The 27,081-nt window shown below is 51.8% G+C and overlaps 8 protein-coding genes across 8 annotated transcripts; 5 read left to right on the forward strand and 3 right to left on the reverse strand.

The window, feature by feature from the left end:
- Positions 1-4,015: 4,015 nt before the first annotated feature.
- MAM_08226 (uncharacterized protein) lies at positions 4,016-8,358 on the reverse strand (the record flags this gene model as incomplete). Its single annotated transcript, XM_040827024.1, has 2 exons — positions 4,016-4,078; positions 4,141-8,358. 2 exons carry the CDS (start codon positions 8,356-8,358, stop codon positions 4,016-4,018), a joined length of 4,281 nt encoding a protein of 1,426 aa, XP_040674985.1.
- Positions 8,359-9,272: 914 nt separating this feature from the next.
- Positions 9,273-10,693, forward strand: MAM_08227 (uncharacterized protein; the record flags this gene model as incomplete). The annotated part of the gene is made up of 2 exons (XM_040827025.1): positions 9,273-9,532; positions 9,601-10,693. 2 exons carry the CDS (start codon positions 9,273-9,275, stop codon positions 10,691-10,693), a joined length of 1,353 nt encoding a protein of 450 aa, XP_040674986.1.
- Positions 10,694-11,866: 1,173 nt separating this feature from the next.
- Positions 11,867-12,642, reverse strand: MAM_08228 (uncharacterized protein; the record flags this gene model as incomplete). Its single annotated transcript, XM_040827026.1, has 2 exons — positions 11,867-12,226; positions 12,283-12,642. 2 exons carry the CDS (start codon positions 12,640-12,642, stop codon positions 11,867-11,869), a joined length of 720 nt encoding a protein of 239 aa, XP_040674987.1.
- A 1,527-nt stretch (positions 12,643-14,169) lies between these two features.
- MAM_08229 (uncharacterized protein) lies at positions 14,170-14,865 on the forward strand (the record flags this gene model as incomplete). Its single annotated transcript, XM_040827027.1, has 1 exon — positions 14,170-14,865. One exon carries the CDS (start codon positions 14,170-14,172, stop codon positions 14,863-14,865), a length of 696 nt encoding a protein of 231 aa, XP_040674988.1.
- A 937-nt stretch (positions 14,866-15,802) lies between these two features.
- On the forward strand, positions 15,803-17,116 carry MAM_08230 (sulfide quinone-reductase; the record flags this gene model as incomplete). Its single annotated transcript, XM_040827028.1, has 1 exon — positions 15,803-17,116. The coding sequence occupies one exon, from the start codon at positions 15,803-15,805 to the stop codon at positions 17,114-17,116; it is 1,314 nt and encodes a 437-aa protein (XP_040674989.1).
- A 922-nt stretch (positions 17,117-18,038) lies between these two features.
- MAM_08231 (Major facilitator superfamily domain, general substrate transporter) lies at positions 18,039-19,683 on the reverse strand (the record flags this gene model as incomplete). The annotated part of the gene is made up of 4 exons (XM_040827029.1): positions 18,039-18,595; positions 18,659-19,368; positions 19,442-19,475; positions 19,539-19,683. 4 exons carry the CDS (start codon positions 19,681-19,683, stop codon positions 18,039-18,041), a joined length of 1,446 nt encoding a protein of 481 aa, XP_040674990.1.
- A 2,413-nt stretch (positions 19,684-22,096) lies between these two features.
- MAM_08232 (uncharacterized protein) lies at positions 22,097-22,388 on the forward strand (the record flags this gene model as incomplete). Its single annotated transcript, XM_040827030.1, has 2 exons — positions 22,097-22,198; positions 22,263-22,388. 2 exons carry the CDS (start codon positions 22,097-22,099, stop codon positions 22,386-22,388), a joined length of 228 nt encoding a protein of 75 aa, XP_040674991.1.
- Positions 22,389-25,097: 2,709 nt separating this feature from the next.
- MAM_08233 (Ppx/GppA phosphatase) lies at positions 25,098-27,081 on the forward strand (the record flags this gene model as incomplete). Its single annotated transcript, XM_040827031.1, has 2 exons — positions 25,098-25,303; positions 25,392-27,081. The coding sequence occupies 2 exons, from the start codon at positions 25,098-25,100 to the stop codon at positions 27,079-27,081; spliced, it is 1,896 nt and encodes a 631-aa protein (XP_040674992.1).

The following is a 27,081-nucleotide window of genomic DNA, read 5'->3' on the forward strand; positions in this document are numbered from 1 at the left end:
CCCTAACAGACCTTGAGCAGAACGACAATTAATCAAGGATGTACAGCAATAGTATCCAACTGCAGCAGTCGGGATAATAATAAAGTTGTTAATTTTGGTAAAAATAGCTCCTTAGGTGTGTATCATAGCTCTGTCGGATGCTCTCCTGGAAGGTACAGCAGGTCTAGTCTAATTAGTCGTATTTTTCGTCTCTGTCCACGCCTGCTTGATTTCAAGTCGCCGTGACACTATTTACCGTCAGCCGACAGTGCTGCTGGAACATGCTATTCTGATTCACAAGCTCTCATTTTTACAATCACTAGTTGTGCCAAAGTCAGCGAATGTATATTTCCACGAGCCGAACTGTAGGGGCCGGCATCACAAAACCAACACAAAATAACAAGATTTCGCATTGTTACAAGAGCTCGTCTGAGGGCTTGGAGCATTATGAGCTCAGTTCAACATGTAGCAAACTTTGGTATCAACGGTCCTTTGTTTTACACAAGGCGTTTGCGGTCACAGGCTTCTATTTATTCTGTCCTCACTTATATCGCCAACATCGGTATGACGAGCATGGAGGGTCCACTTATCTACAGTTATTTAGCGCCAGGATTGGATCCTTTCTTTGCGACGAGGCACAGCCAAGTAAAGGTGGAATTGAATAGACTTGGCGCGTTCAACGGCTAGGAATAGTCACAGAGCGTTATAAGCTCGGCTGTTACCAGTCTGATAAGTTCAAGCTCAATAATAGAATACTTAATAACGCTAGCAATAGGCATATAAAGAGAAGTAAGGCGGATAGTTAATACAGATCTCTCCTCAGGATTCCATTGGTGCTGGCAGGTCGATATGAAGAAGAATCACCAGTCAACTCTAATTCATAGGGACCTTAGGTATCCTGTAATTACGTCTGTTTGAGAAACTAATATTATGTAACAAGAGCTAGTCACGATAATTGGGGCTAAGAGCAAAACTTATAATTACATATAACATCGTATAGTCTCAAAAGGTCCTTAGCTTTTCAATCTGAAGGATCCGACTTACGAAGGCTATATATAAAAGGAGGTGCCTGTGTGTAACCCTACTAGATAACTGAGCCACTAAGGTCCAAGACATGTTGGGCCTTTGTGCCTAGATGCCCCAGCATGCGGATCGTCTATGGAGGCATCGTGATAACCGCAACCGTTGTGCATTGCAGCTAGTCATGTAGTTGAGGCTTGACCGCAAGTTCCGTGTAACGAATTACACCAAATAAAATGAGAAGAGTGGCTTTAAAGACTAGCCTATAGTGCTGGCACGTTGTAACTAGGAGGTATATTTTACACTCGGACTGAAATTCATAGCACCATATGCCGGCTGCGCAGTAGAGCTCGTACTGAAGATGTTCAGTAATATTGCTAAATTCTTGCATAATATTCCGAGTCCCCTTCCTAGTTTTGCTTTTAAGACCAAATTTAACGACTCTTAGCGCAGCTATTTTCACTACGTTAGTGCTTTCCTAGTTACTCCACATCCAGTCTCAGCTGAAACCTTCATAGCATGCATCTTTAATTCAGGCACAGGTGTTTGTACACTATCTATCACACATGTTGCTATTAAGCGAATAGTGGCTGCAAGTCATGGCCAGAAGTAGCTACTACAAACAAAATCGTCAGCAATAGAAAAATTACTAATTTCTCAAAATGCACTACATTTTCAGTAAATGTATTTACCGCATTAGTTCTTTCCGCCAGCTAGCGAACTGACATGGAACAGGAAGAATGTAGGAGAATGAAGCATACGCAGCATTTATCATCTAATACAAGCTACCCTATATATCGCAAGCCCGGCTTCGAGTGAACATCTTGTTCCCGCAGTGTAGCAGATGACTGATTACGCAGAGTCAGCCTGGAATAAGTGAATCTTGGCACAGAGATGTAGGTCCAGTAGGTGAATAGAAAGAAATCACAGCCCTTAAATGTCATGACGCAGCAGTGCATTACAATCTTTGGTGACCTGTGACCAGCGCACGTTGCCGAGGCAAACACGAGACAAGTCTTCCCTAACAGGTGGCGCTGAACTTTGCAACATGTCATCAAGTCAAGTGTACTGGCGCCTTCACCACTACTTGAGTATACATCTGCTGCAGAAGTGGTTGAAATATTCCTTAGAGTTTACTGATTTGATGTTGAATAAATAGGCATAAATTCAGTTTACCGCGTTTATGAGTCAACGGTTTCTCATGACAGGCAGGCACACAAACCACAAGGCAGAAGACCAGAACTACTCGAATGAACCTCGAGGATATGTGCTCATAGTTCTGACTCAGCAAGAGCAAGAAGCAGGTATGTAAGTTGAGATTAGCGTGGCGGTTACGGATCGGCCAACCGCTCCCTACAACGTCAACACAGTACCGCAGTACTGTGAGAAACAGGCACATGACGTTTTTGCCGGGGTGTGTGGAGAGGCCCATATTGCAGGAGGTGCGGAGTATAGAGTTTGGAGTCCCTGCGCTGCGTGCGAGGGTTGCGTGGGTTGAAGCGTAGCGCATGGCTTTTGCCGCGCAAGCCGCTGCGGCAAGTCTTTGTTCGCGTCAAGAAAAGAACCCTTGATACAAACTACCCAGGTAGTTTCAGCTCGCAACAACACAAAGCCTTCACGCTTCGGGTCAAAGACTAGGCAGGTAGCAAATTCAATGGGACATGGACCACCCACTCACATAGACCGAGCGTCTTGTGTTTTCTGACCTCGTCCCTGCTGCCTTGGGGTGCCCGTGAAGTGGCTGGACGAGGAGGCGGGTTTGCTACGAGCGTCAAGTCAGAAGACTTTGTCGCGATACAGGCAGGCATGCGGGTGATCTAGACGTCATGATCGACAGAGCACAGAGCCGGCATTCATAAATTGCGCCTATTCACGTACGGCCCGGACTTGAGCTTCGGGTAAATGGATACAGTCGAGTCATGTCACCTCTTTGGCATATTTGTCTTCGCTCCGTCGCCCTCTTCACGCTGTGCGTGACGCGTTATCGAAACCGTCTGCCAGCATCGTGACTCCCTTGCCCTATCTTGTTTGGGAGTCTGTATCCCGCCGGGCTGGTCTCGATCTCCCCCTCTCTCGAGTCCCGCCACCTTATTATTGCCTCCTCCAAGTGGCGTTGACAAGGTCTCGCGAGTGGCCGGGCGAGTCAGGAACCCCAACCACAAAGGTTCTGCCGTCTGTCCGGACTCTGGGGAATATTTGGAGACGGTCTCTTCCCCCGCATTACCCCGCATTGTCGTGGAGCGATCCCGGGCTCCTCTACGGAGTACCATGATAACTAGTTTTTTACCTGCAGCCCTCCACGTCCCACTCCATCCAGGTCACGCTGGCGGTCTATGACGGATGGTGCGCCTGATCGGCATCGAATCCACTCCCATGTTCAAACTTCAAAGCAAGCACTACCAATATCCTGGCCTCTCAGAGGCTGTGGCCTGTGGATGTTGGCCAGGAAAGTCGAGCTTTGTGCCGACACTCCCCTCTTTGGAGACTATTGAAGCTAGCTGAGACAAACAAGTCTTCGGCAGATGTATCCTTGCTACTGCTTGAAGACCCCTCGCCGGTTGTTGCGGGGGTTGATCGCTTGATAGCCGCTACTTGGGGAACGTTTTACCTCTGGGAACCATAAAATTTGTCTTTCTGCCTCGTAATGCTGTTGTTTATTGAAGCTAAATCTTATACAGACGAGGATATTGAAAGCTGTGCCACTAGAAGCGGCTAAAAGGCCGAGAGGAATAGACGCCATCCGAAATACGTGACACAAGCCGCAAATACAAAAAATGACACGTGTACACGACTCTTCGTTGAGGCCTCCGTAAGGACACACAGGTGGGGATAACCCAACATTTGGAATTGGATACGTAATATAAGTTACACTATGTAATCATGCCATCATTTTGATCAATGCCATACTCTCCTGCGATTCCATGCGTTTTCGGCATGTTCCTTCATGTATAAATGCTATGTACTATTAAACAGAGTTGTATTATGCACGCTGTTCGACCCTATGTGACTTGTCCTGCTAGCTCGGACCCATTAATGACTGAAAAATTGCTTTGACGAAATCCGAAATCGTAGCCACAAGCTATTTATCCAAGTTAGCACATGTTTCTGTGTGAGGGGGGAAAAAAAGGGCGTGCTGCTTACAGGTGTTGCATCGCCAATCAATTCCGAGGTTTGGGATACAAACGTCTCGGTTAGAAGCTGCTCGGCATTTCCAAGCAAGCTCATGATTCCCTTGATGCTCTTGGGAGTTATGAGAGGAGCGACGCTGTCCACAATGCCTTCAATGTCGATCTTCTTGAGAGCATCGAGTAGAGGCTTCACTGCGTCGAGTAGTCCGGCCAGGTCTATCTTGCTGAGCGAGTGGAGCAGGGGTTTGGCTTGTTTCAAGAGTCCCGAGATGTCGGCGCCTTCCAAATCCGCGATGAGCGGTGCCGCTCCGTGGACAATTGTCTGCGTTTCGTTGACGAATTGGCCCGTCAGGAGGGCTTCGGCGTTTGCCAGGAGACCGATGAGTCCCTGCACCGTCTTGGGTGTGAGGAAGGGAGAGAGAGTGTCGAAGATGCCGTTGAGGTCGATATCGCCCAGGGCGTTGAGGATGGGAGTGATCTGCTTGATAAGCTTGCCGAGGTCGATCTCGCCGAGCGCGTCCAACAGCGGTTTCAATTTGGTAATGAGACCAGGCAGGTCGATGGTGCCAAGGGCGCCCAAAAGTGGTACGGCCTCATCCACTAGGGTATGAGTTTGGTTCACGAATTTTCCGGTTAGAAGACCCTCAGCATTTCCGAGCAGGCCGACGATGCCCTGAATGCTCTCCTTTGTCAATAATGGACTGAGAGCCTCCAATATGCCCTCCAAGTCAAGCTTGCCAAGCGTGTTGAGTAGAGGCCCTAGCTGTTTGATCAAATCTTGCAGGTTGAGTTTGCCCAAGGAGGAGACTAATGGCGTCGCACCCTTGATGAGGGTCTGTGTCTCGTCCACAAACTCGCCTGTAAGTAGCTTTTCGGCATTACCAAGAAGACCAACTATTCCCTTGATGCTGTTCTCGGTCAAAAGAGGCTTTAGAGCGTTCAATAGGCCAGCGAGGTCGATCTGTCCAAGGGTAGCAAGGAGCGGTTCAAGTTGCTTGATTAAGTTTTGCAGGTTAAGCTTGCCGAGAGAAGAGACTAATGGCGTCGCACTCTTGATGAGCGTCTGCGTCTCGTCCACAAATTCGCCTGTGAGCAGCTTTTCGGCATTATTTAGTAAGCCAACAATTCCCTTAATGCTGTCCTGCGTCAAGAGAGGCTTCAAGGAGTTCAACAAGCCAGCAAGGTCGATCTTGCTCAGCGTAGCAAGAAGGGGTTCAAGCTGCTTGATCAAGTTTTGCAGATTCAACTTGCCTAGGGACGCAACCAGCGGGGCTGCGCCCTTAATCAAGCTCTGAGTCTCATCCACAAATTCGCCTGTGAGTAACTTCTCAGCATTGCCCAGCAGCCCGACGATTCCATTGATGCTAGATTCGGTCAAGAGGGGCTTAAGCGCCTTCAACAAGCCCGCAAGGTCGATTTGGCCGAGTGCACCTAGTAGGGGCTCAAGCTGCTTAATCAGGTTTTGTAGGTTAAGCTTGCCTAATTCCGCAACTAATGGAGTTGCTGACTTAACAAGTGTCTGCGTGTCGTCCACGAACTCTCCTGAGAGAAGCTTCTCGGCATTGCCCAGCAATCCGACGATGCCCTGAATACTCTGCTTGCTCAATAACGGCTTGAGCGCTTCTAACAGTCCGGGGAGGTCGATCTGGCCTAGAGCTTTAAGAAGTGGTGCTAATTGCTTAAGCAAATCCTGCAAGTCTAGCTCTCCTAGGGCGTCGATCAATGGACCAGCCTTTGAAACGAGGTTTTGAGTCTCCTCCACGAATTTCCTGTTGAGGAGCAATTCAGCATTCCCAAGCAAGCTCACAATTCCTTTGATGCTGTCTGGAGTAAGTAGCGGCTCTAGCGATTTGAGAAGGCCGGCTAAGTCAAGCTTAGATAATTCATTAAGAAGTGGCTCAACTTGGTCGATCAATTTCTGCAGGTCGAGTTTTCCAAGGCTTCCTATTAGGGGGCCAGCAGAAGATATTAGGCTCTTTGTATCCTTGACGAAATCGCCAGTCAAAAGATCCTCCGCGTTGCCTAGCAGCCCGACTATACCCTTGATGCTGTCTGCAGTGAGTAGTGGCTCCAGCGATTTAAGAAGACCAGCTAGGTCAAGCTTAGTTAATTCATTAATTAGAGGCTCAACTTGATCAATCAGCTTTTGTAGATCAAGCTTGCCAAGACTAGTAATAAGCGGTCCAGCTGAAGATATTAAGCTCTTCGTGTCCTTGACAAAGTCGCCCGTTAAAAGTTGTTCAGCATTACCTAGCAGTTCAACTATTCCCTTGATGCTGTCGGAAGTGAGCAGTGGCTCCAATGACTTGAGTAGGCCGGCTAGGTCTAGCTTTGTTAGCTCGTTAATAAGAGGCTCGACTTGATCAATAAGCTTCTGGAGGTCAAGCTTGCCGAGGCTGCCAACGAGAGGGCCAGCACTTGAAACTAAGCTTTGAGTTTCGTTCACAAATTTAGACGTCAAAAGAGCTTCTGCGTTGCCTAATAATCCAACAATGCCCTGAATACTATCCGGAGCAAGCAAAGGCTCTAAGGCCTTAAGCAGCCCTGCGAGATCAAGCTTAGTGAGCTCGCTCAGAAGTGGTTCAATTTGGTCGAGTAGCTTCTGAAGATCGAGCTTGCCGAGGCTGCCGACAAGAGGTCCAGCACCATAGACAAGGCTTTGCGTTTCGTTGACGAACTTGGATGTTAGGAGATCTTCGGCATTCGTAAGAAGGCCTACAATTCCCTTGATACTGTCACTTGACAACAGCGGCTTGAGAGCGTCGAAGAGACCAACGAGGTCTAGCTTAGCAACCTCCTTCAAGATGGGACCAATTTGATCAACTAGGCTCTTGATATCCACATCTTTGAGACTGCCAAGAAGCGGGCCAGCGCCAGCAACCAGCGACTGTGTGTCGTTCACGAAGTTCTTTGTCAGAAGAAGCTCTGCGTTCTCAAGGAGGCCAGTAATTCCTTTAAGGCTATCGCTACTAAGTAGCGGTTTTAGGGCGTCAAATAGGCCAACAAGATCGATCTTGGCTAGTTCCTTGAGAATCGGGCCGAGTTGATCAACCAAGCTCTTAAGGTCGATATCCTTTAGACTTCCAAGCAAGGGCCCGGCGCCGGCAACAAGTGATTGAGTGTTATTGACAAAGTCCTTGGTCAGCAAGTCTTCCGCGTTGCCTAACAAGCCAACTATTCCCTTTATGCTTTGTTCAGACAGCAGCGGCTGTAATGCTTTGACAAGACCAGCAAGATCAATGCCTCCCAGCTCCTTGAGAAGAGGACCGAGCTGTTCAATCAGGCTGCCCAAATCAGCCTTGGACAGAGACTCAATTAGTGGGCTAGCTCCCTTCAGCACGGTCTTGATCTCCGTGGTGGTCTGGTTGTTCAGGAGTGTGCCGGCATTATCGACCAGTGAGACAATCTTCTGGATAGAATCAGACGTCAGGAGTGGGGACAGTTGTTGAAGAACGCCCTTGAGATCAATGCCCTTCAATGCTTCGATCAAGGGAGATACCTCGCCAACAAGTGACTGTGTCTGGTTAACAAAGGTTGGCGTAAGCAGTGCGGCCCCATTGTTGAGTAGTGTGTCGATGTTTTGAATGTTCTTTTGGCTCAAAAGACTTATGACCGATTTGACCAAGCCGCCAAGATCGATATTTCCAAGTTGGCCAACTAGATTCTGAAGGTCAAGCTTGTTGAGCAACTGCACAAGAGGGATCGTGTCGTTGAGGAGTTGGTGGATCTGACGAGGAACTGGAGGACTCAGGGTCTCTGCTAGTTCGATCATGGCATCATGAAGGGCTTTGATGAATTCTGGAGTGAGCAATGTCTGGGCTGCTCTTAATAATGTAGTCAACTCCTTAACTGCTGGGACGATATCGAGTAAACCGGTGATGTCCCCGGGCAGTCCTGTCCCTCCCGTCCCTCCCGTTCCTCCCGTTCCTCCTAATAGTCCTCCCAACAACCCGGCAGCTTGTGATCCGCTGGAGCTCGTGGTGGAACCTGAGTTCGTCGTATTTTGTCGGGGAAACAAGGCAGCTCGTTGTTGCAAGGCGTGATTCTTCTTGAGCAATCCATTGAGTTCTGTGAGAGCTTCTGTGAGATCTGATCGGGGAACCAGTGCGAGGTTGTGCTTTGCCAGAATTTCATCGAGGTTCAATTCTTGGGTCGACAATTTTCCATCAACGCCTTCAGCCACGAGTCCGACTGGCACAAGAGCCGCCACAAAGAGCGAGGAGAACCGCATCGTGATGGCGCTCTTTCGCCGTGAGGGGGAACCGGTTGAAGGCTCAAACTTGAACTATGGCTCCAGCCAAGTTGATGCGTTCCGCGCCAAAGGGACGATGAGAAAACCAACAGGAACACCGGTGTCTGGGGAAGAGGCAGCAATATGGCTCCTCTGATAGTCCTTGGGCGCGGGCGTCCCCACACACGGGGAACAGACACACAACTACCAGGCCCCAGTTTACCGTGCCGGAAGCCTTGAAAGCCGCCGTCGATCTTAACGGGCCAGTTTATGAATCCTGCTTTGGTAAACTTTTGCAGGACTCAGACCTTCCCCAACTTCCCCAGTCTCCCCAACCTGAAGCTCCCACCACCGCGCACGGCCGAGGTCCTAGCCTAGCGGAAGCATGTACTCGCGGCTATTTCTGCTTTGGGTTTGGGAACTTTGTAGAACCAAACTAATCAAGTGGGGATGAGGACTGGATACAACGTCGGGCTCTGCGGCCCATGCAGAACTGTGTATCGTTTCCTAGTTCAGCCACAAAATCTCCACAACGTGGAAGCCGGTCTTGGGGCCCTGAAAAAACACAGATACAGTCCATATCCCGCTCAAGGTTTAATATGAGGGGTAGCTCGGCTGAGGTGGCTATTCTACGAGACATGTCCCTGTTACGTGTGTGAGAGAGGAAAGAGTCCTGTGCCCGGATGAACCCGTTGGAAGCGTTTGCGGGTCCAATAATTACCAACTGTCATGTCATTACTCTCCCCAGCCGTGAATTTGACTTGACTCTCTGTCTCTGTCTGGCACCGTCTGTTAGGAGGCCGCCCCCAGTCGCGCTGCTGGTGGTAGTCTGGGGTTTTTCAGCTTTCGCCTTCCCTATCCTTTCTTCCTCAGATCGGCTTCGTAACCTCTTGTATTGACTACATGTCGACGAAATGGCGGCATTCGGTTCACGACAAGATGTAGCCCATCGCGAGCCTGGGATGCCGCCGGCTACAGCGAGAGGCGCCAGAGGAGATGGCGAGGACGTCGTTGATGGGCGAAGCGACATTGCATCCTCGACGGATCACATCGGAGAGAAGGCTGCCGGCCCTCGTTTGACAAAACGCCAAAAAGTCCGACGGCACTGTGGTAGATTCTGGCTGTGGTATCTCATAGCCTCTATTATATTCCTCGCCATTCTACTCCCGATTCTGTATGCGCAATCAGAACCCGCCCCCCCCCTTCCACCATCTTGAACCGAAACTTACAACAGTGTCATAGCTTTAAATTCATCATTCCTGCCATCATACAGGCTATCGTCGGGGGACAAGGCCTACCCATCACGGATGGCCGATTGGACTGTGTGTCGGGAACACAAATGAAACTGGCCATCAACACCTCCATCAACACACCTCTGCCCGCAAGAATGACTGAATTGCCCCTTTGGTTATACAACAAAGACACCAAGCCGTTTTCTCCTTGGGCCAGGTTAAACATTACCGGACAACGGCTCAAGGGCGATACTAAAATCGTTGTCAAAGACCAACTTGTCACCATCAGCAACCAAAGCGAGTTCGTCAACTGGGTGAGCCACATCTTCGACGAGGAAAATGTGGACCTTTCCTTTCGTGGTAATACTGCAGTCTTCCTCGGTAAGATCGAGGCCAACACCCACCTTGACAAGTCTGTCCAGTTGCCCGGTTTGAGGAAGTTGTCAGGCTTGAGCATCGAGGACTTGAAGGTCATGCTGCCCCCTGACCGCAATGGCAACAACATCAAAGGCACCGTCAAAATTCCCAACTACGGTTTGCTGGTCATGAATTTTGGCAACATGACCTTCAACATATTATCGGGCGATCTCAAGATCGGTCAAATCACATTATACAATGTGCTTTTGAACAAGGGAAATACCACCGTGGGTTTTGACGGGCAGGTTTATCTTGATACCGTGATAAAGAACATTGGACCCGTGCTCGCCAGCCAGAGCAATGCTCTCAACAGGGGCCAGGTCGATCTCAATGTCACGGGAAATCAGGTCGTCATGAACGGCGAACACATTACCTATATCGAGCAACTTCTCGGCTCCCGTCGCCTGACAACGTCAATATCCGTCGTGAAACTTCTAAGCGACGTCTTGAGTGGCTTTATGGGCGGAGGAGGCGGCAGCTCCATCGTTGATGCCGTTGGCGACATCTTTGGCAACAACACTTTTATTCAGAACGTTGTTGACCACTGGAACACGACGAAAGCTGGCGGGAGCTCAACAAAGAATGGCAAGAATGGCTCGATATTGGCAAAGCGAAACGAAGCCAAGGAGGCGTTGATGTGGAACATGCTCAAGATGGGATTGAGAATGAAGCTAAACCAGCGGTAGGGAGCATTTACGCGGCGGAAAAGGTAACGGCCGACTCGGGGATTTGAATTTGAGATGAGCATGACTAGTTCTCACGGTAATGAAGATGCAACGATTGTACACAGATTTTCAGCCATGCAATGACTACACGTATTTTCCAGCCATGTTTGTGTCCACACGGGGCCGGGTAGTGTTGACAAGAAACTAGTCATGTCTCATGTTGTTTTAGTCCCGATCCCCGGGCCCGCCACGTTTTGGACTTGGTTCCCAGACGATACAGACAGCTCCGGAGGCTGTTGTGCAGAGCCAGCAAATAATTGGTGCTGGCACGGACAACAGAACCCAAGGAACAAGAGCGAAGCACAACTACCTAACGTAGCCTTTGCATCGAGTGTGTGATGCGACCATGACGCCGGTGCTGGGATGCCACGCCCAGGCCGAGAAGTGGTGTGATGGCAACGAGTGCCCTGAATCAGTGGACTAGGATCAGCGGCTGGTTATTACTAGCGCACGGCCGTGCGTCAAGCCTTTGATATGGATGGGGGTCTCCTAGGTTGCGATGGGATAAGCGCTTTGATCTTGATCGGGTGGGCCGGTGACAGGTCCGACATGTTCAAATTGCTAATCGTGCCCGCCCCACTTTATGTGGTTCGGCTAGCAAAAGCCCTCACCACCAAAGGTGGTGCTCGACAGCAAGGCGGGCCGGACACCAAGGCGGGCCAATTTTCAACCTAATAACGCTATTAACCTCTTCGCCTATAATGTACACCCTTCTCGTCCCAAATTTCTAGTAGATCTAGTACAGAATCCAGACGCCATTTACGTGCCTTTTTAGCTGCTTCAAAAAACGTCCTCTTGGCGTGGTTGTGGCGCCTTTTGTCGGCATGCTCTTTATGCTTGCTGTTCGCCTGATGAACTCGAGAAAGGTCTTTGCAAAGGCGTGATTGGAAGGAGAAACGGCGAATGGTTGACGCGACAGGTATGCATTTGTTGGCGGTGACGGGAGGGGAGCCATATGAAGAGGTGCATTATCTGTTGACTGTTTTTCTAGACCGGGAAATAAAAATAGGACATGTATAGAAAACCAGATATTACAGCCCTTTTTAAAAAAAAAATCAAAAAAATCAAAGGTCGTCACTCATTCATTGGAAGCTTCAACGAAAAAAAAAACCCCGGATGTAATTACGCAGCTCATTAAAGATCCACCTGATCAATCGCCGGCCACCATTGAGACCAGGCCCCCTGCTCGTCGAGGTTATTGCTGACTTCCGCGAAAAGCTGGTTCAACAAGGTATTAGTGTCGAGCTCGTGCTCGTGCTCGTGCTCGTGCTCGTGCCCTTGAACCGGCCAAGTCGCCTGCGCCGAGGGCCGCTCCGCGCCCCGAATCTCCCGAGTATGCGCGTCGGATCTATCCACGACACGGAACTCGTGGACAGACTGGTGTAGAGTATCAAAGTCTGCTCGTGTGCGCCCCTGGTATCGTGTCCGGTCCTCGGTTGCTCGCTCGTAGAGCACGGATGCATGGTGTATCGTTTTGATCTTGCGCGTGCCGCCCTCTCAATGTTAGCGCAACGGTGGCCACGGTCGTGTCATGCTTGCGGGCGGCTTACCCATCCGTCGGCGATTTTCCAGACAAGTCGAAACTTTTCCAGGTAGTCGAGACACATTTTGAGACAGTCGCTTGCTCGCGGGCTGCGGCCCAGGTTCATTCGGGGGTATTTCGCCACGTAGAGGTTGAGGTAGCCGGCTGAGAATGCGCAGAACCCGGCAAAGGGCGTCATGAGATGCACGCCACACTCGGAGGCCTCGTGTAGAATGGCGGCGATGTGCTCTGCCGCGCCGAAGAGGAGTCGGGAGCTGTCGTCCCACCAGCCCTCGGGGGCGGGCGCCCCCAGCATGGGCTGGTCGACTGGACCCCGTGGCTCCGACTCCGGGGTCGGCAGGAAGGGGAAGTACTCGCGGTGAAGCATGAGGGTGCTGACAAGGCGTAAGCAGGGGCGGCGGCGGCAAGTTGGGAGCCCCGTCGACCGCTACCGCTGTGGGAAGGGGATTCTTACCTCACGTAGTACAGGAGATTGAGGTAGACGCGTCGCCGGTGGCGGGCTTGTGTCAGTCAGAGGGCGCTGGATCCGATTCGCTTGATGCTCCGGAGCACCACGGAAAAATCTGTCGTGAATTTGCGCTCTTGGTGAAGCTCCTTCACGATTCCTGCTCGCCCACATTCCGACCTCTCCGTGTCCGCATCTAGACGTCGTTGATTGCTTGTCGAGGAGGGTCGACTGTGAGAATAGCTAGATTTCATGGAAATATATGTACTTGAATATGTATGTGCTTTACAACTAACCCAGTTGCTTTGTCTTGGCGAGCCAGCAAGTGCCAGGGACTAGTAGTGTAGCGCTCTCTTCAAGCAGCAACTGTGCATCCAATATGACTAGATGGTCTAGTTTTATTTTGGCGACTATGGTACTCATTGACGAGTTGAAAATGACCACCAAAACCACGTACCGTCTGTAATACAAGTCAAAGCCGGGTTTGTGCCGCGTTGCAGAGCTTAGCTGCCATTATTTTACGAATAGAAGAGCTCTTTTTTATTAATTTAAAAAAGGTTCTACAAGCTAGAAAAATTCGCACGAGTTTTGATATACAGCATTCATATCAACAGTCCACGCACGGGCAATGTTAATGTAGGGAACACAAACCCTCGCGTCAACCTTTGTCTTGCAGCAACTCAGACAGCCAGAAACCGTCATGTTGCATTGTATGTCAAGTTTGCGAGATGGACGAGTTTGGCAGGCCCGGGTAGCCAGAGTCAAATGATCAACGTCCACGGATTTCCAATGGAACGTTGTCTAGGCGCAATCCTTGAAGGATTTCCACGTCGCCAGCAAGGACACTAGCCGAATGTCAGCCAATAACAAGTATTCTAGAGCTGAACTTCTCACTCAAGGTTGTACAAATGCAGGAACCAGCAGCATAGACTATGGATCTCAGCAGTTGAGCAACACTTTTCAGCCACGTCTCACAGACGCCAATGGATTTTGTGCGCCTAGAGCGAATGCACCTGTCAATCCCGACGAAGCTGCTGCAAGTTCCTCTTTGGCGAAACTGTAGGGTTCTTGTCCAAAAAGACAAGATTCCTTCATGTCTTGGTCAGCCGGAGTCTCCAGAGGCACAGAAGACTGGCAAAGCTCGTTGCACCATAATGAAAAGGATCTTAGTCCCGATCCTTTGTTGCGTGCCTTGAGGAACCGTCTGACAAGAGGAATTGTGAGAGTGAACCGAGACATATAGTGGTTCTAGTGCTATTCCTTTTCACCAAAGTATTGTAGAAGAAGGCTTGCAACAGGAATATAAAAGTCGTAGAAACTGTCATCTTCTGGAGTTGTAGTCCCTGCCCAGAGAAGAGAACAAGCAGCTTGATCCCTTATTATCGACATCTTGAGCTCCTTATCAATATAACAGTACATCCCATCATCTCACTTCACTGCATCATCACGATGTTTTCCCACATTCCTGTCTTCGCAGTGGCCCTGGCCGCCCTGTCTGCCGCCCTTCCCACACAAACGCTGGACAGACGTGCTGTCGCGGATCGTTATGTGTTCTACCAGGGCAGCGGTGCCAACTGGCCATCTCAGGGCGCCTGGGGAAGCTTCGACTCGCTTTGGAACACCAACCTGCCGCTGATGCAAAAGTCATGTGGATGGAATGGATGGGGCGCTGACAACTCTGGTGCTGAAATCAACAGCATCAAGAATGCCATCAACCAGGTGTCTCAGGCCACCGGCGTCGACAGGAGCTTTATTCTCTCCATCATCATGCAAGAAAGCAAGGGTTGCGTGCGCGTTCCCACCACCAACAACGGCGTTCGTAACCCAGGCCTCATGCAGTCTCACAACGGCTCTGGCAGCTGCGCTGGCGTGACGCCATGCTCTGGCAGTGCCATTGCGCAAATGGTTCGGGATGGTGTTGCCGGAACATCTTTTGGGGACGGCTTGAGGCAGAGTTTGGCCAAGGCCAAGCGTGCCATTGGAAACAACAGCCGCGCATATTACGCCGCCGCTCGAATGTACAACTCTGGCTCCGTCGACTACAACAACCTCGACAACGGTCTTGGAAGCACCCCGTGCTACGCAACCGATGTTGCTAACCGCCTGACGGGCTGGACGCTGGCTGCCAGCCAATGCCGCGCATAAATGGGTGCCGAGGCGGACGACTCGCAGAACAAATGATCAATTCTGTCATATGCTTGGGCCTGGCGCGACGTCTTTGCTCAAGATTCATGGGCATATTTCTCTTCAAGATGTTTGTATTCATTGCAGTCTGTGTATACTCGCTCTGTCAAGTTGTTTCCGTCAAATATATAGCAGTGGAAGCCTATAAAGTGCCTGATTTTGTCAAAGCGAAGAAAGATGCGACTGTCGTAGGTACTTGTCCTACTACGCTAATGCTGGGAAAATGAGCGTTTGCTTCTGTTTCTCTCAAGTAATAGTGCTTAGAGACTGTCTTTGGCTCCCGTGCATTTTACAAATGTCAAAGTGTATGGCCATTGCGTATGACGTCCAAGGCAGGGTATAATATGCCTTGGAAGCCAATCGTACTCGATGCATTTGGCGTAGCTTTCGTCTAGTTGCAGATACTGGCAAGATTTGAGGTCCCATGTGGCAAGCAAGTATTCGGTCTTTGGCATTGCTCCCTTTGGACAAAGCGGATTGAACGTAGTTATATGCTGATGTAATGTGATGGCCATGTACTCTCAAGGGTTAGGGTTGCGTCACAGGCGGTTGGTTTCTCCACCAAAGCCGGCGTGGTGTGATCATGGATGGATGGCGTGATCGTAGACCAGCCACTCATGTTACCAAGCGACACGCCGCGTGGCCGACATTGACGTTAATCTCGTCAACAGAGAGCCACGGAGTACTATTGCCATCAATTGTGCTGCGGTAGCTTGAATTGCGACCCGGCCCTTCTCCATACCTCTCTCCATCGGTCGGCCAAGCCCTGCATCAATCTCTGCTTCCATCTCCGACAACTCTCTCGGAGAGTCTGTCTTGTCGCTTCGTCGACAGCACATTGTCAGTCAACATGTGGTGCCAGAGGACAAAGCCGGCGCCGAGTGCGGCTCTCGCCAAAATGCGCAGGCCGCAACGCAACCGCCGGTGCTTTGCCAGCGTCTCGCCCGTGACACCATCATCAAGAAGCCACAAGGTCGTCGTCGTCGGCGCGGGGACCGCCGGCATAGCCGTGAGCCATCAGCTGCTTCGATCCGGCAAGTTTAGCCCTCGAGACATTGCCATTATCGACCCGGCTGTGTGGCACGATTACCAGCCCGGCTGGACGCTCGTCGGAGGCGGGCTGAAGGACAAGCAAGAGCTGCGCCGGAAACTCGAGGATCTGATTGACCCCCAACTCAAGTTCTACAACTCGCGCGTCGCATCAATTGCCCCTGCTGGCAACTCGGTGACGCTTGGCAATGGCGACAAGCTGAGCTATGAGCAGCTGGTGGTTGCGCCTGGTCTCAGCATCAACTACGGAAACATTGAGGGACTCCGCGATGCTCTCCACGACCCAGAATCTCACGTATCAACCGTTTACAACTACGACACATGCGACAAGGTTTTCCGGTCCGTGGAGCGACTTGCCAAGGGAAACGCCATCTTCACCCAACCCGCCGGGGTAATCAAGTGTGCCGGTGCGCCGCAGAAAGTCATGTGGCTGGCCTTGGATTATTGGAAGCGTGCCGGCCTCTATTCCTACTTGCAAAGCACACGATCCAGTTCCCCCATCAGCATCACCTTTGCCACTGGCCTGCCCACAATGTTTGCCGTGCCCAAGTACGCTGCCAAGTTGGAGGAATTACGAAAGGAGAGAGGAGTGGAGGGCCTGTTCCAACATGATTTAGTCGCCATCAAGGGCAATGTGGCAACGTTTGCGCGTCCCAACGGACAAGCAGCCGTCACCAGGGAGTTTGACTTTCTCCACGTGGTCCCAAAGATGGCTGCTCCCGCATTCATCAAAGACAGCGGCATCGGAAATGACGCTGGCTATGTCGACGTCGACGACTACAGCTTGCGCCACAAGAAATATCCCAACGTTTGGTCCGCTGGTGATGCTTCGAGTTTGCCAACTTCCAAGACTGCTGCAGCTATCACGTCGGAGGCTCCTGTGCTGGTCCGAAACCTACTACAAGCTTTGCAAGGTCAAGAACCAGACGCCGCCTATGATGGCTACACGTCCTGCCCCCTCTTGACAGAGTACGGCAAGGTGCTTCTTGTAGAGTTCAAGTACGGCGGGGAACCGAAGGAGACATTTGACAACTGGTTAGGGATTGATCAGGTCGAGCCTCGACGAATCTTTTATTACCTGAAGAAGGACTTTTTCCCCTGGGTTTATTACACCTCCATGGTACGGGGAACATGGGGCGGCCCAAGGGGATGGATCAATTAGAGCCACACACAGTTGAGGGCTGAGGCCCTAGGGGGATAGAGACGGTAGCACGGAGGGAGAGGGATTCTTGACGCACACGATGGATTTGCCATGGAGGGTTATTATTGCGGCCAAAGATGGACTAGGCGCTTACAAAGTGTGGTGTCACTGCAGCTCACGCAGCACAGGCTTATCAACATTGGGCCGTCTTTGGGGGCTCAAGGGACGCTAAATCACAACAACAAGAAGGAATGAAAGGAGACGGACGAAGACGTGGGCAAACGGCACGGCAATAACGAGGGTACTGGGGCCCGGAAGTGTGCGTGGCCAACGGTCAACGCAGTCCCCATTCAACGGGGTGCGGTGAACGATGCTTGAGAATGCATTGCGGGATAGCCGCGTGCCTGTACACTTTGGCAGCTAATCGCAGCAGCTAGAATATATCGGCGCCTACTTTCAAAGTACTCTCCTTCGTAGGCACATTCCTTGTAATACTGACCTTTCCGGCATCCGGCTGAAGCGCCCATTCCCCACTTGTATCGAAAACAACAGGATGACTTTAGAAGCTAAAGCTATCAAGGGCCACTGGGCACTGGGGACAAGACCCTTGAGGACTATTCGTATAGAAAACGTTCACAGCTGTTACATCTAGTAGCTTTAATCTTCGTTGCCTGTCAATGCGAACAGCCTGTCAACTTCATCAAACAGTCTGCCCGGGTGACAATTGAGAAGGCAATGTATGTAGTTATTGAGACTCTATCAAACCATTACGCTGAATCGAACATGACATGACCTGCAAAATTGCTCAACGCAAGGCAGATGACGAACTGAACTTCAGATTCTCTCACCTGGGGCGTTTCCTTCTCGCCGAGTCACGAAAGCGATACGACTCTCTCAGATATTCCGCCAACGCGACGCCCGCGTCCGCGTCCGCGTCCTCGTCCTAAAGAACATACCTGAAATTAGGTCCGTAATTCTCAACACCTTGTTCGTTGGCATCGTTGGCGACGACATTATCCCCGTGCTTTTCAGCCAGCCGCTTGTTCTCGCAAAGCAAAAGTATCCTGAGAATACAGGCAAGCAAAGCAACAAAGAACATGAATGCGGCGCATATACCGTGACCCCGGACGTAGTGTGGTCGCTCATCCTGAGGATATACTCTGGTGCCTAGGAGAGGCCCGCACTGTCCGACGAGGTTGATGATGACCACACCAGCTCCCCTTCGCTCGTCGCTGCCTTGATTATTGACGACCCACGGGAGAATGTTGGCTATAGTTGGGAATACGCCTGCTGCAGCGAGGTAGGCACCGGCATATCGAACCGCAGTTGTAGATGCCGCCGCGAGCATGACGTAGCCTGCGCCGCCAAGTGCCGCCATGGCCATGACCATGAGCCCTCGTTGCTGAGTACGATCCGCGAGATAAGTCGTCGCGATTGTCACGAGAAAAGAGGCGAAATAGGGCGGCGCAGAGAGGCCCTGCGCGGTCAAGCCAGAGAAACCTGAAGCTTGGGGTCAGCAGACCGTCACGAAATGGTGCTCTGGGGGTTGGAAGGACTTGATACCCATGTCTTTTAAAATGGTGGGTAGGAAAACCGGAAGCGATGAGTAGGAAACATTGCACGAGAAATACATGAGAGCCGTCAGCCATGCTTTGACGTCGAGCAAAATGGAGAGCGTTTCCCGCCACTTCAAGGAGCCGACTCGTGTCCCTTTTCCCACTTGCTTGACTTGACGCGCCAAGGCAACGTCCCTTTCGTGCTCGTCCAAGAACCACGCTTGATGAGCGCTGTTTGGCATGGCAAAATACGCCACAGCCGCCATGACCAAGACGGGTGCGCCTTCAACAAGAAACAAAAGGCGCCAATTGGCAATCTTGGAATGGCCCGACGTGATGCCATAAGCCAGGGCGCCCGCAAAACACGTCGCCAACGGGGCGCTGGCGAAGAAGATGCCTATGCGAAGGCCAAGTTCGTTGCGCAGGTAAAAGAATGACAGCAGATAGATGGCACCGGGGCCATATCCAGCTTCGAACGCGGCCATGAAGAAGCGACATGCCATCATCCCACCCCAAGATTGAGTGGCAGATTGGGCCGTGGCTGCAATGCCCCAGCCGAGAACGAGAATTGCAATCCAGATGCGGGCCGGCAAAACCTTGAAGGCGATGATGAGCGGCTCAAAGAGGATGTAGGCGATGTAGAAGATGGTGAGAAGCCATTCATACTGGTCGCCGCTCAAGTCCAGGTCTGTTTCCAGGCCGGCAATGCGAGCGTTGCTACTAGCCGTGTCAGCTAATCGCCCACGGACGCCGAGTATGGAGCATATCACCATGTCAAGGCTCGGCCTACCCGATATTTGATCGATCCAAGAAGGCTAGCAAGACTATGGTGTATCAGAACCTGGTTTCCAATTGTCGGCACCAAGGCCCGTCGGCATTCCACCTACACAATATCCATAGGAGGAGTAGCACGTGTGTATCGAGTTTTCGTCTGACTCTGGCCTCGACGGCGGCGAGGGGAGGCGACCGAGGAACCTCTTGATCACCCAAAGGCTCCTTGGCCGTCTCCGAATCTGGCTTTGCCTCGAGCATGTTTGCGAGTGTTTGATGAGGCATGAATCTGTTGCCTGCCTGGGCGGTAAGCACTAGATTTTACTGTCTGCCCAAGCTTTCCCATGGAATTTCCCAAAGAGATTGTTCCCGGTTTTGGAAAAAAGTAAAGTGCGGCGTATTTCAGGAGCCGTGTTACCCGTGCTAGTGAATTAGTAGTTGGTAGCGTCAATCTTGAGCCCAACAGCTTCCGATCGCAGTTAATTAGTCCCACGGGTGCAAAAACGAATGAGATGGACAGCAGAGAGAGCTGGACTGGACTGAGTAACTAAGCACCGGTTATCGCCAGGGTTCCCGGGAACAGCACGCGGTGCTGCAATAACGACGTGCGCACATTTGCGATACCTAGTCGCAAGCAAACATACAAGCTTGGCCCTAACCCTAGTCGGCTGTCGATCTTGCCGTGGTTTGTAGGTCATGTCTGGCTTCTGGCGCCGAGGACTCGGGAATTTGTACGTGAGACCTCGCAAAACATGGAGGAAACATGCTGCCGAGTTGTCTAGTTCCTGGGCGCGTTTGGATTGACACTGCTTGTTCCTGGTCACCGTGATTAAGCAAGCCATGAATTCATGGGCGTTGAACAACAGCCAACATTGCCAGCCACATGACGCTAATAAATGACTCGTTACTCGGTAAAATTGGGTTTGCGGAGATGGAAGAGCCTACAAGCATTTAATGCACTTGCCAACGTGTGTGTGAAGTGTGAACTGGCACAGAACCTGATTTATCACGACCTGCCTGCTAGATTCCTAAATAGCTTTCTTGACGTTACTTTGGGGGCATTGAATCTGACTGCATTCCATGTTTTTAGCCGCCAACCTATGATGCGCTCGGTTGAATACAAGATTTGTAGCGGCGAGCACCTCCGGGAAGCAAGCGGGCGGCGGCGCTTTACGGCGACGGTGAAGAATGCCAGGTGTTCTGTCGCTTTGAGGTTGTGATGCGTTTCGGAAGCAGGAGAAAAAGGTAAGGAAGCCGTGCAAAATACCGCCGAGGTCTTTGGAGATTTGAGGAGTCCATCCGCGACTAACAAGTCTCGTCTCTAGTGCGATAAAGTCCGACCGGCTTGCTCCAGGTGCTCTCGGCTAAAGAACCATGTATAGGGGGAAGGACCGGCGGTTTTGGTTCAAGGATGAATCAACAGCAGTTGCCCTAGCCAACCGCCGACATCAAGCCAGAAGACGTGCCGATGAACTCATATCTACGCTCTCGACCTCTCTAGAGTGTCTAATAACAAAAAAACTAAATCGTCGAGGAAAGAGACGGGGCACCCAAGCCATGGTCGAGGGATGCAACATTGATGAGGCATCTCGTTTCTTGGGAGCCAGTTGATGAATTCTTAGTCAATACTACTGAAAAACGGTGAGTGAATAATTGTCTTCTGCAACCGTCTCAAGAGTCCATGTCGACTACTTTGCAGTTTCCACGTTTGCAAGCCCTGCTCTTGATGACGACCGTCCTACCTTTTGTGCGGACGCAGGCATTCTCGGCTAAGAAGGTCAGTCACATCGACCACTTGCGGCGGTTTATATTCCAGTGTCTACCTCTGCGGCATGGCTTGCGTGTGCTGACGATGCTAAACGCGGAGAGTTGCGAGATTGCTGGAAGACTGCGAAGTGAATTTTCGTACGCCGCATGATGTGACCATAGTCTTATCAGTGCAAATGTGACTAAATGTCGGGAATTCTACGTGGTCTCAAGAATCCCAAACACCGTGCTTGACGCAGTGCGATGAACAACGGGTCCAGAGATCGCTTGAAATGGTGACATCAGAGTGCTCAAGACCGGACAGGACGGCTTTGATCACGATGCGGGCTGAGCTGAGCACCCAGAGAGGGGGATGAACGAACCCGGGCCAGACCGGGTAGATGTGGAAGCTCTCAATTGACAAATGGCCTCGACGGACGCAAGCGAGCGAGTCAATGTGCGAACTGGGCAGTGTCATTCGATGGATGGCATCACGCAGTCCACCGCTTGAGCCACGTCCAGGCCTCTGGCTGATGTCACGCACAGTCTGCAAGTTTAACCATGCCGACTTGAATCTTGCGTGCCGTTCGCAGCAGAACCATGACCGCGTTAACAGTTGCCATCCCAGTCCGCACTATGCGGCAAAGAAACCGGTTCGAAGCGAGATGGTGTGATGCCGCGGTGGCACAAAACGTGTCATTGGATGTTCTGAAGCCATGACGTTGCTGCTGCAAGGTGACTGACTCTTGTGGCGGCATCCTTTGGCTGAGCACATGATGCTTCCGAGGACAAGATATAAACCGGTGAAGCTCTGCCCCCGGGTGGCAAATCGCACACTCGTATAGCTTTTCCCCCTCTGCAGAAGAGAATAAAGGTCTGATTTGTAGCATAAAACTGCACATTTCATCCTATCCATCGTCGACTCACAATGACCAACCCAAGACATCCAGACTACGAGACCGGGATCACGGATGAGGCGGCAATCGAAGGCCACGACCTGATTGCGCGAGCTGAGGAGGAGGAAGAGAGAGTATGCAACGGATGCTAATCATGGAACGACGCGTCGGGTGCTTCGACTGACGCTGCAAAACTAGATGCATCCCGATAAGCCTGAGCCGGCGATGCCCGCAGTGGGCCATCCAGCTGAGGGCCAAGCCAAACACGGGAAGAAGGAATCAACAATGGAAAAGGTCAAGCACGCGTTGCACTTGGACAAGTAGAGCAACAAATGCTGCCAAGCGACTTGGCTGGCTTCCAGCAGGTCGGAAGTTCGGCCGAGTCGGAACTTGTGCATTTCATATTTCGGACTTTGAAAAGCTGGAATTTCATCTGTATCTCGTCACGGGCCTCAAGATTGTTCGCCAATTGCCCTCGGCAGAATCACTTTGGGCTGTAACTGGTAGTTATCGTGGCAGAAATAGGGCAGTAATAACACTTACGCCGAAGAAGTGGCGAACATGTTAAAAGCTCGGTACACGGTAAATTGGACCATTTCACATGAGATTGAGCGTCTTTTTTTGAGATTTTCCCACCGCAACTATCTCCGCCGTGTTATAACTCGCCACGTCGACCCAGTAAGTTCTCAACCTGGAGCGAAGAGTGGCAAGTTGCCGCAACAGAAACGTCTCACCGTCAGTCAAGGTTGGGGTTTCAAATGGAGGAAAATAAAATTTGAATAGCCGTGGCGATCTGTTCGAGACTCATAAGCCCATGTGAGCACACTGTCCAGATCAAAGCTTGCTCAGGGACCTCGGAGCAATCAGTGAAGCCTCGGCAGGGAGACGCGGCTTGATCAATGATGATTCTGAAGCCCTGCAGCTGGGCTTTTTTTTAATTCTCCCAAGGGCTCCTTCTCCTACTCAACGCCAGTCATCTCCCCTCGCTTTGTGCTGTGCAATTGTGCTGACCTTCAAGTGCCCTTGATCTAGTCAAGTCTCCGAGCCGTGCTCCAACTTGGACAAATCCCAATTACTTGATGCGATGCCATGCCAGATCAGGGGCCTTGTGATTACCAATTCAGCAGGTTGCTGGTGTCGAGCCTAGTTAATGAATTATGACTTGGTTGGATCAACCTTGGCTCCCAAATGCATGCATGCATCTGCTGTATCGCCTTGCATCCGACATCATCCACACATGCACACGGCGCTTATTCGCCTATTCCAGCGGGCATTCCTTGTCAACAGCTGAGATTCATTTCGTCGCTTGATGCTCACCAATCTTGTGGCTGCAATGAAACAGAATAATCAGTGCCTGGTCCTTGTCGAGCGGCCAACGGGTACTGTCATCCCCGGCAGACATTCAATCAAGGGACTACTATTGCCATCCCCGCACCTGCTGATGTGCAGGATGGGCAAATCTTGGCCGAGACGCTTTATCGGTCCTTCAATCCGCCCATGCGTGGTTGGTTACGTGGTGAGAAGGCATCTCAAAAGAACAAGAGACGGCCTCGTCGTCGCTGAGTGCTGACGAGCGTCGCCGTCCGCAGGACACTCGTTCCTACCTCCCGGCTGTGAGGCTCGGCGCCGTCATGCGAGGCGTCACGTCAGCTCGCGTGCCTGATTCCAAGAGTCAACGGGCCGCGACGGGGATGTTGTGAGGGCCACGTCTGGATGGACAGAACATGCCGTCCTTGGAGAGAGCATGTTCCCCGGCCGGAACCCGAATACACCCCAGGATATGATTTCTGTTCCGGGACTCTCGGGAGCGGCTGGTTCCAACGCCAAGCGTAGCTGGAGTTGATGTTGCGTGGGACTACGGAGCCTCGTACTTCAGACAGAGGTCCGAGGCTGCGACCAAAAACTGAAACTACGCTGGCGTCTGTTTCGAGAATAGTGGTGTTCCTACACCTCGCCCATCTCTTCGCGTCTCCAACCTGATCACTGACGAGTGTTCAAACAGTTGGCGGCGGCATTCTAGACATGTGCTTGGCGCGAGCCACGGAACACTCACGATTTGTCATGAGCGGAGGCATCGGCCAGGACAACTCCGTTGGTCCAAAGAATATATCCAAAGCCATTATTACTATAAGAATCAAGATGCAGGGCTTTACAGTTTCGACGACACCCGCACTGCAGTTGCAATGTCCTGTAAGGGTTACTGTAACGGGGGCGCAGCAGAGAGCTTCAAACTTGGGCTCAGAAGCCCTTGGGCCCAAGATTCCTATATAAATACGTGGAAGCTGAAGGTCTATTGCCTGAGGCAGCTGCCGCAGCCCTTTGTTAGGCTCGGGGCCCTGGACATCAAGTTGGCACGATGCCTTTGTCTGGATCAGCTGGGGCCGACTCCTTTGTGGCCTGCCCGTGTAACAGTCAGGGTTGACACAAAGAAATAACCAACTGATTAGCGAATCGTCCTTGATGGCAAGGTTATTTAGTCGAGAGTGGGCAAAGAGAGCAGCCAACGCTGAGCCAAGCCTCGGCGGCCTTTGCTCGAGCAGCCGGGATCCTCTCGAGGCGGTCCCTACCGGTTTTTCTGTGAGGACGTGGGATCTGTCGGGGACCGTGACGGCGTGGTGTATTTTCTGCCACGTCAAACCGAAGCTTGCACACCCCCAGACCCAGACTCTGTTGACCTGGCGATGTTGCCGGTGACACGAGGCAAGGGGAAGAGAGGACATGGGCGGAACAGCGCAGGAATCGGATTCCCGGTATTTGGATCGTGCTGCGTGTCTATTCTTGTGTCCGAAGTTGTGGGCCGGCGGGTGTCCCAAGGCCGAGCGCGTCGATAGCTCTCGGCCAGAAAGTTTAAATCCCAGCCACACTCATTCGTCAGTATTCGGTACAGGCCCCGAGGGACTCAGGTCGATCAATCGATGAAATCGCCTGCGGAACGCCCGTTGGTGAGAAGCACAGCAAAGCCATCTCGCTTTCATTATCGACCTCCTTGTCCAGCAGCGACCCCGGTGTGAACACCACAAGGCTTCTCTCGAGATGGAAGCACAAGCAAACAGCTTTGACTTTTCAGACTTTGAAGAAATCGACACCTCGGAATGTCCGGACGCCGGACAGCCCTCGGCGCTGCCGAACAACCACGTACTGAGCCAGCTCTCCAAGCCTTCAATGTCTTTAACAGACGATGGCCACCCGCCATGGCAGGGTCATCGAGACAAACTCGTCGGTCTTGTGGACATGGGAAGGTACTTGACATTCCAAGCTATGCGCACAGACGATAACTCGCCGGGCTTCCTGCTAACCAGACCTTGGTGCCGTGCTTTGCGACTTCAGCAACGGGATTCGATTTTCCATAAGCGACCTCTCCAAGCCGTTGGCCCGGATCCTCAACCCAGTCATAGTATATCGTTCGTCGATCTCTCTCTACGATGCACAGTTCGACCCCGAGACCGGACACCAGATCCCCATACCCGAGACAACCATAGCTGCTGTATGCGAAGCCTTGGAACGCTTCATGGTCGTATGCAAAGACTTTGACGTCCCCGAGGAGCAAATCTACTTTGTGGCCACAGAAGCCACGCGCCTGGCCAAGAACTCAGCCCAGCTCGTGGAATCGATCAAAGCAACCACCGGCAAGAATGTTGAGCTGATAGAAAAAGAAATGGAAGGCCAAATTGGCGCCCTGGGCATCGCGAGCGGCTTCTTGACCATGGAAGGACTGGTCATGGACCTCGGCGGAGGCAGCACGCAAATCACCTGGATCATCAGTCGACAAGGTCACATCAGAACCAGCACACACGGAAGCTTCAGCTTCCCCTATGGCGCAGCAGCCCTGACCAAGAAGCTCCAAGACATCAAGAAAGACAAGGACGAGAAGGATGTCCAACGCGCCATGGACCAGCTCCGAAACGAAATGGTCGCTAACTTCACCGACGCCTACCACCGGCTTCAGGTACCGCAGGCCATGGTGGAAAGGGCGCAAAGAGAGGGAGGATTCCGGATTTACCTCTCGGGGGGTGGCTTCCGAGGCTGGGGCTACCTGCTTCTGTACCTCGACCAGTCGCACGGGAGCCATTATCCCATATCCATCATCAACGGATACACTGTGGGGAGGGAGCAGTTTGAAGACACCAAGTCGATAGAGAAGGCCGCCAAGGCCGCGCGTGACATATTTCGCATCTCGGACAGAAGACGCTCGCAAGTCCCCGCGGTCGCTTTCCTGGTCAATGTTCTTGCCGAGGCGATACCGTTGGGGATCAGGGAGGCTCACTTCTGCCAGGGTGGTGTCAGGGAGGGCTATCTGTTCAGAGAGCTTCCTGCGTCGATTCGAAGAGAGGCGCCGCTGGAGGTGATTACGAGGAATTTCGCCCCCGGGTCCAGGCTAGAGATTCAAGAGCTCATCAAGGGAGCCATCCCGGACACGTCCAAGGACGGCAGCAAGCGATTCCCCCCGGAGTTTGGGGGCCACGTCATGGAGGCCTTCACCAACGTCATGTACGTCCACATGTTCATGTCCAAGGAGACAGCCTCCACTGCGGCGCTCTATTCGACAAGCTCTGGCATCATAGCATCTACGCTGGGCGTATCTCACCAGGACCGTGCACGGCTTGCCTTGATGCTCCAAGCGAGGTATCGCGGGGAGCTCCCGCCGCGGGAGGTTGAATTTCGAGATGCCCTCCGGAGCATCATCAGCCCAGAGGATGTCTGGTGGGCCCAATACCTGGGCCGGGTCGGTTATGTCATTACTTGCCTGTATCCCTCGGGCAAAGTTGATCCCTCCAACTTGAAAGTCCTCTTCTCCTCCTCGTGGTCATGGACCCTAGGCAAAAATGGGAGGAAAGAGGGCCTTGTGCTAAAAATTTCTATCAAAAAGGTCAAGCATGATCCTGAGAAGCTGAAAAAAGTTGTGACAGATAACATGCACGTAATCGAAAAGGCAGGGAAGAAGAAGAGTTGGGTTGGTAAAGACAAGCCATGGGGGATGAAGGTTGAGGTCAGGGTGGCCGAGGAGCAGATATTCTAA

The sequence above is a fragment of the Metarhizium album genome (assembly GCF_000804445.1).
Source record: "Metarhizium album ARSEF 1941 chromosome Unknown scaffold_47, whole genome shotgun sequence".
Lineage (NCBI taxonomy): Eukaryota > Fungi > Ascomycota > Sordariomycetes > Hypocreales > Clavicipitaceae > Metarhizium > Metarhizium album.